This window comes from Thermobia domestica, chromosome 2 (genome assembly GCF_964235325.1).
Source record: "Thermobia domestica chromosome 2, izTheDome1.hap1.1, whole genome shotgun sequence".
Classification (NCBI taxonomy): domain Eukaryota; kingdom Metazoa; phylum Arthropoda; class Insecta; order Zygentoma; family Lepismatidae; genus Thermobia; species Thermobia domestica.
This window is the reverse complement of record NC_137455.1, coordinates 175,607,189-175,623,025: the sequence shown is the minus strand read 5'-3', so window position 1 is coordinate 175,623,025 and position 15,837 is coordinate 175,607,189. Positions and strand designations below refer to the sequence as shown.

General features: G+C 31.6%; 1 protein-coding gene across 5 annotated transcripts in view; it reads right to left on the bottom strand.

The window, feature by feature from the left end:
* LOC145677401 (sodium channel protein 60E-like) overlaps positions 1-15,837 on the bottom strand; it is an 861,846-nt gene that overhangs the window by 21,734 nt on the left and 824,275 nt on the right. For 4 of the 5 annotated variants that reach the window (XM_081747910.1, XM_081747914.1, XM_081747904.1 and 1 more), the window contains 7 exons: positions 11,828-11,961; positions 8,554-8,747; positions 7,888-8,090; positions 5,169-5,441; positions 3,812-4,031; positions 2,845-2,984; positions 620-694 (listed from right to left, as the gene is read on the bottom strand). In XM_081747910.1, the coding sequence (XP_081604036.1) occupies positions 620-694; positions 2,845-2,984; positions 3,812-4,031; positions 5,169-5,441; positions 7,888-8,090; positions 8,554-8,747; positions 11,828-11,961 (1,239 nt within the window). The remainder of the gene's footprint in view (positions 1-619; positions 695-2,844; positions 2,985-3,811; positions 4,032-5,168; positions 5,442-7,887; positions 8,091-8,553; positions 8,748-11,827; positions 11,962-15,837) is intronic. The other variant, XM_081747905.1, reaches the window with a different exon arrangement.

Sequence of the window (15,837 nt, the reverse complement as noted above, 5' to 3'; positions counted from 1 at the left end):
CTCTCTCTGTTTCTTTTTACCTATAGACAATTATAAGACTTAAAATTTTTTAGTATTTTCTCATAAACAAAAAAGGACTTCGTTTGTAATTTAAATAAATAGCTTCCTGTTTTACAATCTTATTATGAGTTCCCAAGCACATTTTTTTTTTCGCAATAATCAGTTACTCGCAGGTGTCAACTCTTCTTTCCGATACACTGTATACGTGCAACATTTAGATGTGATGGTTGATTCTGTGTTCCGTTATGATGAATTAAAACTAACATTTAAGCAGTGTGCTTTCTTATTGCTCGTATTTTTAATATTATTTATGTACAGTGTTGTGAAAGTGCTGAGATACACAAAGAATCGTGAATTGTGCTTTTAAAATAATTACGGTAAAGTTTTTAAAAAATAGTGCATTTTAAGCAAATTAAATTAGGTGTTTTATGTATATATCTATCTCCGCAGCGTGATTTTATTTTTGTTTGAATGTAATAAAAAAAAATATTGAAATGTAATTGAATAGAAAACATGAAAAAGAAGAAAACTTGTGTAATGTGGTGCTTCCACAAGTCACAACAGTGGGTGAAATTTGTTTCTAGCGATAAAAAAAGGCATTCAAAAACCAATTAATCACCCATGTCTAGTGCTCTTCCTTCTTGAGAACCTGAAGGATTGATGATGATGTTTTTGAGTCTTCTTTTGTTTTGCTCTGTAAGAGAGTGTTATAATTCCATCACAAAACACATATAAATTTATACACACAAACTAAATTAAGACTTCCAAATGATTATATGTATGTGTGTGTTATGGTAAAAACAATTCGACTTGTCAAGGTCAGTCAATGCTGAGCAGTTAGTCATAACGTAAAATATGGTAACATAATGTAAACATCATGACCTCATTTGTTACAACTGTAGACAAGTCCAAACGATGAAATTGAGAATGCAGGTATGATTTTTAAAAGAAGTATTACAAATAACACCGGGTAGATTAATTAAAACTACAACAGAATATGATAAAAGAAAATTAATCATCTTATTATGAGCTTATAGTTTTCTGATTATTCTGAAGTTAAAATAATTGTTTCGTCAAACATATAAATTGAACAAATAAACATAAACAAAATGACGAACAACACTTTGTTTCAGAAATAAGAAAACTAAAAAACATTAATAGGCAAAACACTTTTGAAGAAACATTTTTATGTTTGTTTTAACAGAAGTTAGATATCAAAAGGAAAAACATGTCAATAGGATATATACATTTACAATTCTCGATAAATAGTTGCCTAAAAGCAATTGACAAATCCTGCTATTCCTGAAATAAGAAGACACACAAATTCAGTTATATAATACTTGACATGAAAGAAAACTTCATGAACAATTCCCGCAAAGTAAGAAAGTGAAAGATTACTCAATTTCTTTCAGAGCGACTACACATCGAGGACTATAAATGTGCATACTACTGACATAATTGCTATTTCTTTGGGCATTTAATTTCTGTTAGAACGTATGTTTTTTTTTTTTTTTTTTTTTTAATTCTTTGAAATTATTTAGCTATTAGTATTTCACACTATTCTTATTTCTGAAACAAATAGTTATCTATCAACAAGTAAACAGACAGATATAGGTATAAAAAATACCACATTGTAGCCTTTCGAAAAGTTTTGCCTACACATTATCGATATCCCTTGTAAAATAAGGCTTTCCATTCTTCTTGATGAAGAATATTTTGTTCTATTAGACATAACGACCCACCGTCCAAAGTAAAATACTAAGGATGTCATTTTTAAACTATATCGCGAAATTTGTCATTTTACTGAACTTGGTATTAAAAATGTTCTAACATTACTTATTTGCGACTATTAACGAGCTCTTAAAATACCTGAAAGTGTAGTTTTAACTTACTGATGAACCTGTATGATCTTCTCTAATTAGTTGAATAAAACTCAATTTTTAACCTACGGAACCGCTAGTCATCGTTGGGGAAGAGATTGTTAAATAAATCAACAATAATTCAGAAACATGTCTACATACAAATTATCCAAAATATCTTACGTGGGATACCGAAATCCCTGTAACTACATAATTACAGATGGTCATGCTTGCTATATAGTAGCGCACGCGTCTTCGGCGTGGGAGACCTATGTTCGATTCCTGGCGGAAGCTCATGTTTGAATTCATAATTAAATTGCAGGTATACGTCGCACGTAGTTATAGTGCTGGAAGGGAAGCTAAACTCTAATCCAACCAACAAATGCAAGATCATGCCTGTATTCAAAATTACATGTTCATTTATATTGATCTTCAGCGTTAGTTATATATCAATCATGAAACACTAGCTCACCGTATTGAACGGAATTTCACCTTATCTTTTTTATTATGCGATCTACAGCTTCAATTTATATTTACTAAAGTAAGTATTCCCTAAATATGTAACCCTAGTTCTTTTTAGAACTCTACCAAAACGTAACAAACCGCAAAGTGTCCACTGCTATTGACAGAAGTCGATAGAACATTGTTGATCGTTTCTCAAAAGGATAATCAATGATCTTTTGTATTAACACTTCAAGTAGCTGTTATTAACTACTTTTTTTTACAATAGTTTTCATCATAGTCTTTCTAATAATACTAGTTTGAAACTGTCTAAACCCATATATTTAGTATATTTTTGCTATTTGTTTATTATGTTGATTGGAAAATATAGCATTGATTTGAAATATCAGTAAATATTCAACCAACTGTAATTAATATTATTCATAAATCGTAATGTAATTTCATTTTTAAAGAGGCCTATGTTGGTTCAGAGCTTAACACTACTTACTATATCATCACGTTCAGTTTTTAAAAAAATAACTACCTTAAATGTTCCCTGAAAGCACGCTGAATTATTCGTGCCGCCTTGTCTTGTCTCTTCCATACTCGTGTTGAAGAAACAATTTCAAGCTCCTTTCGTGTTGGAAACTGTTTCTTAAATTTGATGTCCATTTGATCTTGCAGCTGCAGAAAATAAAAATTTATTAAAAGGAATTCTATCTCAACTAGGGCGAAGAATCTTTCAAATATTCATACATATATATCATCATAAGAACAAAGAGCGAAGATTTGTCAATATTGGAAAAGAAAGAAAAAAAATAGCGGGGAAAAATAGTTGTGAAGATTTAGGCACTGGCAAAACAGTTAAAAACTGGAAAAATGTGGATAATTGGACCAATAAATAAAGCCAATAATGAGTTTAAAACTATTGATATTCCATAAAAGCAAAGTTAAAACATATCTCTAAAATGATTTTATAATAGTTTTGCCAACATAAGATTCTCAAACTACGATATAATGTAAGTTTCACACTAGTTGTATAAGATAGTGGAGTATCATGCATGTATATTTTTTTCACATTCAAGGTAGCATTACTTATTTACAAGAAAAGATCTAAAATCTATAAAATAACAGTATTATCAAACTCAAAGTTTATCTATTAGGCTTTTGGCAAATATTTGATCTAAATTTACATTGTAGTAGTATGATAGCTAATCAAACAACTTAACGTCTCAAAATAATATACTAACAAAGTTGAATACTCTTCAGATGTTTTAAATAGTCAGTGTAAATATTTATATCAAGTAACGTATAAGAATCCAATTTAAAATACACACTGAAATACACTTACATAATTTATATACTAACATGAAAATTTAAATTACAGACCAAAGATTTAGAAATTGAGATATAAGAGGAACATATACAGTAATATTGCTTATATCCACAGACTACTTGTAGTAATACTATATAAAATCAATGTTTTAAAAAGTGATGTAATACATATTCACCTTCTTAAAGTCTTCCGTTTCCTCAACGTGGCCCAGAACATGTTTTACCAATGAGTGTAAAATATCCAAACAGTGGATTTTGTTTCCCCTGGCAATTGGAAGGTTGAAACTAACTAAAGCAACAATGTTAGGTTTTGGAATACCAAGCGGGGGATCCAGACTTGCAATGAAGTCCGACAACTGAGCAAAACTAATAAATTGCGTTGCATGGGGATCATACCTGAAAGAAAACCATACATAATTTAGCGCTTTACGATAAATTGTAGGCTTCGAATGACATATACTTGCTAGTAGCTACAAAATACGATATATTTATGAGATAACAACATTTTGAAATATTTTATAGAATATTCATGCTATTCCTATCTTAACAAAATATTAATTAAAGTAATTAGAATCTCCATCAAGAGTTTATCAAGTTTCCAGAAGAACTGTAACTTTACTCTTTTGTTAAATTAGTATACAGATTTTTAACATCTATAACCAAAAATCACTTTAATTTTACTTCATTTGGAAAGAATTGAATCAAACCAAGATAAATATTCTCTACATAAAGACAGATAGAGACCAAATTCGCTATTCCCTTTAGGAAACTAACTATATATTTAATCACTAGACCGCACTTTATATATTTGCATTTTAGAGAAAAAATGAACTTAATATATTCAAATGAACGATAATCTGAGATTAAAAAGTTAACATATTGCCATTACTTCTAGTTTGTATTCTTATATTTTTATGGGTTTAAATAAATACCTATAAATACGAAATTGATTTGTTCTAAGAATGTGCTCTTCGCATCGTTTCTGTTTGCACGTTTCTTATATTGAAAGAGTTGCACCTGGTAAAGTTTATTAGTAAAGAAAATAATTAAACTTTAATAAGGACAGTTTCTATATAGTAACATTTTAAATAAAATAATATTTTGCAGCTTCTTTTTCGTCTTGAATTCTCGCATGTAATTTTAATTGGTAAGCGAATGACATAGTTTAGAATAGTTTACTAAGACTAAACCCTTTAAAAATATTCACACCCCTACTGTAACCTGTTACGTATTCCTGTAATCCAGCTCTTTTGAAAATGTAGAGAAGGAAGTTTCCTGCAAGGTGATCTTCCATGATCTATTTACCCGCCATCTATACTAGATTAAAGTTCCACCGTAGTTCGAAGCCCATATAAATAATAGGTCCAGTTCTTCATAACCGCGTTTTACATAAGGAAGTAAAGCAGATATGCATTATTAACATCACTTTCCCATCTCCTCCAAAAATGAAAGAGATGAAGCTCTTTGTATATAAATATTTAATAAAATACTTGTTAGACCACTTTTTTTATAATCATTTAACGGAATACTTACTTAGACCAACGTATGTAGAACATCTCCAGATCATCTTCAACAATACCAATTTCTTCTTCCTGATGGGCTTGATTGAAATTCTCCAGAATAATGGCAATATACATGTTGATAACAATCATATAATTTATTATAATGAAGCTTACAAAATAAGTGATCGCTAACAGAGGATGTCCACAATTTCCATAAGGTAATTCGCGACTAGGAAGTTCACAGTTCGGCGGTTGCACCATTAGAGACTCCAAAACGTCATTCCAGCCAGCGGATGTCATTAACCTGTAAACAGCAGTATTTCAGATGTTAAATGTGTTGAAATAGTATAATCAGTTGACAATTCTAAAATAAATTAAGGTAAAAGAAATAATAAATGAATTTGAACGTACAATATTTTATAATTTGAAGGCAATGGGATTTATTTGAAATAAAAAAAAATGTATAATTTAACCTAATTGATTGATCATCTCGTTTTCACAAGATTAACAAGAGATATTATCTCAAGAGATTTGAAATTTTCAAGCTGAGAGCATTTACATTTTGCACTATATTTTAGAACAAAAATGGAAATAAAATATTAAAGTCTGTATTTGAATTTTAATCATGCCTTTACATTGCAAATCAAAAACAATCAAATACAATTTACTAGGTAATATTCATTATAATAAAAGATAAACAGAGTACCTAATTTAGTAATATTGCAAATCAATTTTACAATTTTAATGACTGGACTTGTGAATGAATTTATCACTTTCATATTAAGGACGTAAAGCAATGCCTCAAAAATCGCAAAAATTAGGAATCCTCAACGAGGAGCAAGAATTGTAAAGATTAATGGATGTAACAAACGAAGTTCAAACTTTAGAGAAAAAAAAAAAAAAAACATATGAACTGCATCTTCTAATAATGCTCAAAACAAATTAATTATCTTACGATGTAACGTATTCTCTTCTCTATGTCCGTTATTTTTGTATCAGATCAAATAGTTTATTCCACTTATCGCTTCAGAATCACTAGTCAACTTAACCCTATTTTCATATTTTCACTCATAAATTAATTACGGAAGTTGTTTCCGATCTCTGGTAACGAAGGTAAATATGCCTTATCCTGTAAAATACCATGCCACCACCATTGACTATGTTCTATGTAACTGTCCTGAGTTCAGGTTATTGTTCTACAGCGGAGTTTCTATTAGAGCAAGCTAGTGCAAAGTACATTTATGTCGAGATTAGTCCATTCCTATTAATAGGTTTCTGAAGTCTGCCCACGGTACGATATATTACGTCTAAGGGCCCTTTTCAACAACACAAAGGCACAGTAATCTATTGGTGAGGCGTTAGGAAACTTAACAAGAACGTCTCTGTGGGATATAATATGAATTTTCGTTGCGCGCTACATATCTTCAAAAACTCAGTGGGTGAAAGCAGATGTATGGCTTGACGCCTTATCCGGATACAGCCATACCTTATGAGAATAGAGAGCTGGGACTTCTGTGCAAAACAGCAGAGTCAAGACAGTCATCTAATAATAGACCGAGTTTACTTTGACATTTCTAGCTACGCGATGAGTGGTAAATTTACTGTTGTAACTGAATCGTGCAATGATCATGAAATTCTTGTTTCCTGATACTATGGTTCGAATTATTTTCCTCTTCGTGAGTGGTAATATATTGTTTGCTCTATGTTGTAATCACTCAGGTAAGCGTATGTCTAATCTAAAGTGGACACAAACTTCCACTTTTCACCGGCGAAGTAGTACTCGTACAGTTTCAAGGTATGTTCAGCAATTTGTGAACTCTTACTTTTACGCTGCTTGTTTCGATTTAAATCCCAGTTAATAATGGTTTACACCGTATTCAATGAGGTCCGCAATTTCACTGCAATAACTCCTTGTGTTGCTGAATTCGGACTAACGACAAGGGCTTTTACCATCTGAATTACCTTCGAAGTACGACTTGAGGCAGGTCTTGGACTTCTAGTCTTCTTGACCTCTAGAAGTAGTTCCAGTCTACCCTTACTTTTTGATTCAACACATAAAAGATGCCTTTCTTTGATATTCTGAAACAACATCTCTTATACGATCTATGATCTGGGAAAACTATTATCTTTACACTATATGGTGGTATTTGAGGCACCAGTTTATGTAAGCACCTTAAGCGAGATTTCCGAAGAATCTTTCTCACTTATGCGGTTTGGTTCACTTTCATCCGTTTATCTGTGGCGTTAAAACAGCATGTCAAATTTGTTACCATATATCAGAAGTATACAATGTTACAAACGTTAACCTCAATTATTTGATCAAACGTGTCAAATTTCCACTGTATTGTATAACATTATGTTAAAATTACTCTCACAATTTTACAATATTCATGTGCTATTTCCATCCTTCCCTAATGAAACACACATAAAATCTTTCTGTTGTAATCATTCTAAAGAGAAATTCATATTAAAGGAAGATTTATATTTATTTGATCAAATAGTCGAATCACTATATATTTTACAAACGTCACTTATTGTTAACCTTTCATTCTTTAACATTAACAAACTATTTTACCTTCTGGTATTTAAAATTTAGATTTGTAAACTTCTTCTTAAAATGATACTCACGGTACACTACTACTTTGGTACATACCTTTTCACTGAATTATAATTCATTAAACTTATTGTTCCATTTAGTAGAGGTAAATATAAAACTGATATGTTAACGGCAGCAATATACTCGCATTTACCTGAATAACAACTGCATACTTCTTCCAAAGGTCTCAAAATTCACCATATCATCTAAAGCACCCTGTTTTTTGACATGGCCAAATAAGGACATGCCGATGATTGCATAAATAAAAGTGATTAATGCTAGTAAAGCACCAATGTTGAATAACGCAGGAAGGGATACTACTAAAGCAAACAGCAGCTTCCGAATGCCTTTAGCTGCCTGCAAAAGAAAATAGCAATATTCAGTATTTCACAGAAATTTCATTGAATACATGTAATAATTTCAATTCTAGTACTATGTGCTAGGCGAAAAAATCATATTTTTTAAATACTAATTAATTTACTTATTGGTATCTGTTTATTATAAATAAAAAGAAGTCTCAAAAATAGACACTACACGCTCTAACATATAAAATTAACAATAAAAATATAACAACAAATAATTAATACAAATGCATGTATATACACAACAGAAAAAAAGACATTCCTATTAGTATAAACTCCTCGTAAGAAAAAAAAAACTTATTTTAATTCAACACCTTTAGTAAGTTTTCTTTTCAATTCATACTTCGAATCAGAGAGGAATGTGTATAGATAATATTTTAAAGTTTTAATGATTTCGACGTTGAGATAACAGACGAAGTACATATAAAAATATCTGGTCTGTGGAAGATTTTGCTTACCTTAATAAGCCTGAGAATCCTTCCAATTCTGAAGACCCGTACTACTCTAAGAAGCGTAGGAGAAACAGGGAAGTCAATCATTATATCCTCCATGACGATGCCAAGAATAGATGCTATAACCAGCACGAAGTCAAATAAGTTCCATGGCACCGTGAAATAATGGTACCTTAAACCAATTATTTTAACTATTGCTTCTGTAAAGAGATAAAATAAATACGTTCAAGAGTCAGAACTAAACAGATATTAGGAAACTTAATTTTAGTGTTTATATTAGATAATTAATGAAAGGTTTAAGTAATGTATGTACGAAAGATAAAAAGTTTTCTAAAAAATATATCAAAAATGTCTTAATAGATATGAATATTATGGAAATTAAAATGTAGACAAACAAATAGTTTAGCTGGAAAAATTAGGTCCATAAACATATTAACAGGATTTAGTAAGGTGAGCTGTATCATGATTCCATGTCCTGTAAATTCAGTTACATATTTTAGTACTAAACAAATATAATAAGTAAAATACAGGAATAAAGGAATAAGATTCTTTATTTTATATACATATATGCTAAGCTCCAAGTCTTGTTAAATATTATTTTCACTTCGACTTACTTTTACTTCACTCCTTTTATTATCACAACAAAAATTTGTTTTTACTATTCTGAAATCCAAGCTAATTGGCTAGCATTGCATTGCACGTTACTCAACAGAACTATGTTAATTTGAATGCAACTGTGTACGTGTTTATGAATATATTAGACTACTTAATAAATTGCAGATAAGCTTGAATATATGCAATATTTAATAAAATAAGAAACTCTTGTTACAATTAGTGTTAAAATCTAAATGACAAGTTCTACAATTTTGCAGTTATACATAGCTGTTCAATTAATTTTATGATTAAACGTTATACTTGCCTCACGATTAGCTTGAAATTTTATGTTCATAAAATATATAAATTTGTTGCAGATTTCAGGTATTTTATATTCTCTCCTTTGTAATTGAATAATAAGTTTATTGCATATATCCAGATCAGGGGTAAAAGTGAGGGGGAACGCAGGAGGACGCCCTCCCCCACCTCGAAAATATACGTACGGCGTCCCCCAGTTCCTAAAAAATTACAATGGGCAAAGATAGGCAGAGAGGACGATGTGGCGTTATGCCGCTACCTACCGTCCCCCCACGTTTTCAGATCCACCTTTACCCCTAATCCAGACTGTTAAATTTTGATATGAATTATTTAATTATGATAAACAGTACAAACAATATGAAATGTTACAACAGTTTTTAATATTACTGATATTTTACTAAGTCTATAATTATCTTTCATAGTAACTTTTATTTGTATCTTCAATATTAGCTATAAGATAAATACATTAATTAATCGCTTCTCTCACTTGTCATATATTATACTTCAGAGTAAATAGTAACTGATTATTAATAATCTTCCTCTAATCCTCTTCTCTAGCATCAGATGTATCTATTTATATATTAGCTTCGTTTACTCTTTATCTTACCGTCAATGTGATTCATTTGCGTAAATGGAGTTTCGAAATGTATCTGAACAATAAGTAGATCTGATTTAACTTGCTGACAGCTTCGAGATATTTAATGTATTTTATAAAAGCTTCCTTCCATTAGTATTTTAATTGTAACAATTCTTCGGTCACGCTATTGAACTACTATTTCTAAATATTTTCATCAACTGCTTTTCAAGTAAGTGTATTTTCTACAGGATGAAGACCAAATACTATCTACGCCAGAATAATTTATGCTGCTCGCGAATTTTTTTTTTATATATAATTCCACGCGTAACAAAGAGTGTGGTTGACCAACATTACACACGAGTACTTGCATGTAGACTTGATTTGTAATTCTGAAAATATTTTCTTGAACCTTTTTTGATTACTAAGCCATTCTGCAAGGTAAGGCCGTTTATAGAGAGTGATTTTTATCAGGAAAATACAAATTTTATAAAGTTGCTTTTAATACTTGCAGCTGAAGCCCTAATTAGCCAAGATACTTGAAACAAGAAGCAGGATAGGAACAAAATCTCGAAGAATAGAATACGAATATATGTGTTTTTTTTAATTGCCGTCGTTATATGTTTTCTTTTATTTATCTATTTATTTTTAGTTTGCTGGACCCCCAAGTATGAATCATCTCTTGTATTGACCCATGATGCATTAAAATTGACCATAGATAGATATATCACAGGATATTAATTCTTATGATCATAACAATGCATTGTGTATCTGAATTACATAACTTCTATAACATTTTGTACTTGAATTGCACAACTCTAATTGAAATAATACAAACTAAATTTAGCCCTTTCATTTCGTCAAAATGTGTAGTGTTTTTCAAAACAGAGTTAGGTACCTTTGTGAAATGGGGTATAAAATCAGTCTTGAAAAATATTAATTTTCTTTGTAGAAATGTTGTTTATCTTACATTAGGAAAAGTAATTGTAATTATTATTAAGTATTCTGCCTGTTGGCAAGTCCTGGGATTAATGAAGTTTTAATTTCTTTCTTTCTTAGGTTCCGGTCTGGAAATGTTTGTTCCACGTTTCTCGATCTTCAGCTTCTTCTTTTAACTCCCAACATTTTCTTCTATTTTTCAAATCGATCAGTTGTGTTCTACTTCTTCTTACCCTCACTTTCCTTCCATCTTCCCCTCTATGGCGGTACGAAGAAGACAATTTTTTTCGCAAAATGTATCCAATCCATTGGCCTTTCCTACGAAGTATGCCGGTTAAAAGCGTCCTGTTCTCTCCTATCAGTTTTAAAACATATTCGTTTGTTACTCTCAACACCCATTTTATCTTCTCTGTCTTTCTCCAACACCACATTTCGAAGCTCTCTAAATAATTCTTCTCTAAGTTCCGTAATGTCCAAGTTCTTGAACCATACAGTCCAATACGCCATATATAGTAGCAAGAGCAATAATGGGTCTAAGTTATATTTGCTGAACAACACCCTTATTTTGTCTCCAGTTTTAGTTTACTTCAGTTAATAATATAATTTAGATCATTTGTCGACACAACAATGGAACAAAAGTTAATTAGCTAACAAGTATATCTTGACATTTAACTGGAACTAGAAACAAATCAGAAAAAATAGAAAACTAAACTATTAGGGAAAAATATGTTGTTGCGAGTTAATATTTTATTACTTGAAACTATTTCAGAAAATAAATACTTGGTCTGTTGCAACATCAATTAATATTACTGATAGACATTAATAAAGTAATGAATGGTATTATATAATACTTACCTAAACCAAATACCGTTGTAAAAAATGCATTACTGACTTCAAGAACAAAAAACACGGCGTGAGATTGATTGTAATGTTCGATTCCCATGGAAACCATGTTGAGGAATATTAAAACGAATATTGCTATTTCAAACCTAGAAAAGAAGAAATAATAATAAGTAATAAAACATTTCTGATATTCTAGGATGATGTAATTTAAATATATACATTTATATTTTAAAATAATAAAATATCTCTTATTTATTGCTTTTGAATTCTAACTAACTTCATTAAATGAAGTGTTTATTTATGTTATAAAGATTATATAACTTTACAGTAATATCAGTAGAGAGTGATGCTCGAAGGGAAGGGGAGTGGGGCAAAAAATTCTACAGAAACACTTATAGAAGTACAACAGTAGTTATCTTTAAAAGTATTTCGAAACAACTTAATAATTATCAAAGAGATAACTTTGTACGCAAAATTAAATAAAACCAAATGACTTTCAATAACTTTAATACTACTTACAGCTAAAAATACATCTATTACTTTTTGATAAAAGACTCAGATAAATACATTTTGTTTAGTCTCAAATTTAATAACTGCTCTCTACTTAGTTAGAACAATGGTCGTAAATTTCTCAATTTATTCAAATACTTGTATCTTATTAATTAAAAGTAAAATTTCAAATTTAGCTTTATGTCTGTTTCCAATTTATTCTAATTTACTTTGACATGTAAAAACAGCATTATAGGATATTTGAGGAAAGTACGATGAAACCTATTAAAAATAAGGTTAAACTTTAAGGAATACTGAGAAAAATACCATGACTACTGTAATTAAGGTTAAAAGTTACATGATATTGTGGAGAATACAATGAAGACCACTGGAAGTAAAGTTTAGTGTAATGAGATCTTGAGGGACGTGTGACGAAGATTACTGGAAGTAAGATTAGACGTTTGAGATATGGAGGAAAATACAACAAAACTATTGGAAACAAAGGTTAATAGTTATGTAATATTAAGGAAAGTACGATGAAGACTGCTGGAAGTAAGATTCACTCATTTCGATTTATCGTTAAAACGTAACCATAATTCGGTGTTCAATAGCTTACCTACTGATCAAGTCATTACACAGAAATTGTTCTCACTCACACACAATTATTTTAGGGCAATAGGGAGATAGCAAGTGTTTATTAACTGCAGATAATTTATATATTCTTCCGATTGTAGTAGACTTACTACTACATTACTATATATATCCTTGTAATTTTCATTTACGTATCTTATTTTAACTATTTCTGAATATTTCTACAAAATTTTTCTACCAGAATCTATTACGTCAATATTTTCTATAATTTTACTACAGTTGTAATACATTTTCAAATTTTATTTCACTTGTCATTCTTTGAGGAACATGGGTACTACTATATTTCTAAATAAAGTACCTTTTATTGTAAATTAAATACGAGGGCTATCCAGAAAGTAGATTACGTTTTCGTCTGTGTCCGCTAGGGGCGGGGCTAGCGCGGCCATCTTGGGGTCAGAGCGTTGCGCAGCTCAGTCGGCATCTAGCCGTGCTAGTGAGAGGTTCGTGCTGTGCTCCGTTAAGATACTGTGACGGTTTGAAATGTCTGCGTTAATTGAAAATCCTGCGAGGTGCGTGCAGTAATAAGGTTTCTGACAGCAAAAAACTGTAAACCGATAGAAATCTATCGGCAGCTGTGTGAAGTGTATGGGGACAACATTATCACTGAAGGTGGAGTGCGACAGTGGGTCATAAGATTTAAAAATGGCCGAACCAATGTTCACGACGAAGATCGAAGTGGGAGACCCAGCAAAGTGACTGCCGAACTTGTCGAAAAAGTCGATGTTAAAGTCCGTGAAAATCGAAAGTTCACAATAACGGAACTTTCTTTGAGTTTTCCACAAATTTCGCGAAGTTTGTTGCACGAAATCATCAGCGAAAAGCTTGGTTACCACAAGTTTTGTGCAAGATGGATTCCAAAAATCTTGACAGAGGACCACAAAAATCAGCGAATGGCTGCAGCGTTGCACTTTTTGGACGCCTACAATAAGGATGGTGACTCTTTACTCGATCGCATCGTTACTGGTGACGAAACATGGGTGAAACACGTGAACTGTGAAACGAAATTGCAATCAATGCAGTGGGGGCACACAGGTTCTCCCCAAAAACCCAAGAAATGCATGCAAACAATGTCGGCAAGGAAGATGATGGCGACTGTTTTTTGGGACAGAAAAGGTGTGATTTTGGTGGACTTCCTGGAAAGAGGCACTACAATAAACGCTCAAAGGTATTGCCAAACTCTGCAAAACCTCAGAAGAGCAATTCAAAACAAGCGCAGAGGAATGTTGAGCTCTAAGATCTTGTTGATTCACGACAACGCCCGGCCCCACACGGCAAATGTCACGCGTGAAGTTCTTGAATCTTTTCAGTGGGAGTTGTTTCCTCATCCGCCGTACAGTCCCGACCTGGCACCGAGCGACTACCACCTATTCCCAGCAATGAAGAAGTGGCTGGCTATGCAGCGTTTTGATGACGACGAACAGCTGCAAGAAGAGGTAACGAAGTGGTTGAAGTCGCAGGCGGCCGAATTTTTCGACGAAGGAATTTCCAAGCTCGTACATCGCTACGATAAATGCCTTAATTTGAATGGTGACTATGTCGAAAAGTAGTATTTGTGTGTGGCTTTCATCTGTATATAATAAAATTTGTTTCCTATACTTTGTTGATTTTTTATTCCAAAACGTAATCTACTTTCTGGATAGCCCTCGTATTCAGTTCAGATACAGGCATTCATTTCTCTTGCTCTTTTCAAAGATTAAAAGAGTTTCTCCTCTTTTTACTAATAATGTCAATATTCCCAATTTCTACTTTAGACAATTCGATCGGCATAATAAACTACACACTTTGCTCATAATAACCATTTAATTTCACATATTTATTACAAGAGACATCGTATTTGATATATTACCTGTCCCAATTCTCGGCAATATTCTTCAAAATACTGAAATTTAGTTATAACTATCATTGGTCCATCATCCTCGTTTCGGCTTTTCTTTTGGCTTTCATTCAGGAACCTAAATTGTGCCTAGCAATTAATCTATATACAATGCAATTTGGAAATATAAAATTTACCTCACTTCCTTGAGAAATACCATCATTTAAGTTCCCCTCCATATCCTGACAAAACTAGTTTTTGACTAAGAACGCTGAGAAGCCTATTTCGCTCGTGCTCTCGGAAATATTTTTGAAAAGTATCTGAAATTAAGTTTGTTCACATTCGAGAAACCGATCAAATTTGGCTACAATAGTGACAGAATCATTGAACAATATTTTTTAATAGAAGTAATAGCATTTCATTTAAAATTTTCATTGGATCTCAACGAAATTTTGATGAAGCTGTATATTATGGCTGCTATAGTTAACAGCAAATAATAATCTCACATTAGTTAACATTTCAGTATTTTGACTTTTGACTTTTGAGCTCGCGCTGGCAATGGCTTAGCCAACTATCCAAGCTTCGAGACTTGGACACAGTTAAAGTCAGTGAATGAAACACATTACAATTCGTAATATTTTAATTTATATTATTACTTCTTTTTCTTCTACATAGTATTCACCTAACATAAAATCTTATCTTTTATTGGCAGTCACACTTTCACGAATAAATACATAGAGCAATTATAATATGTTAACTATTAATCGAACTAACATTGTAAACTTCTTTCAATATATATCAATCCGTACTCTTAACATGTTTTAAGAGAAAGTTTAAACGCAAAACTTCACACTTTGTCTATATATATTTTTTTAGTCAAAGTGATTTTATCATCAAATAATGCAGTTCGGCCATTCAAATATAACACTTTTATTTTCCGAAGAGAAAAAGACATGTTGTAACGTTTAGTTTACTGTACCGTGTTGCCCAAAATGAGCTGTAGATACGTCAATATTCCTAAATCGTCAATGTTTCTTCGTACATTCCTTAAGTTGTAAGTAAAGATACC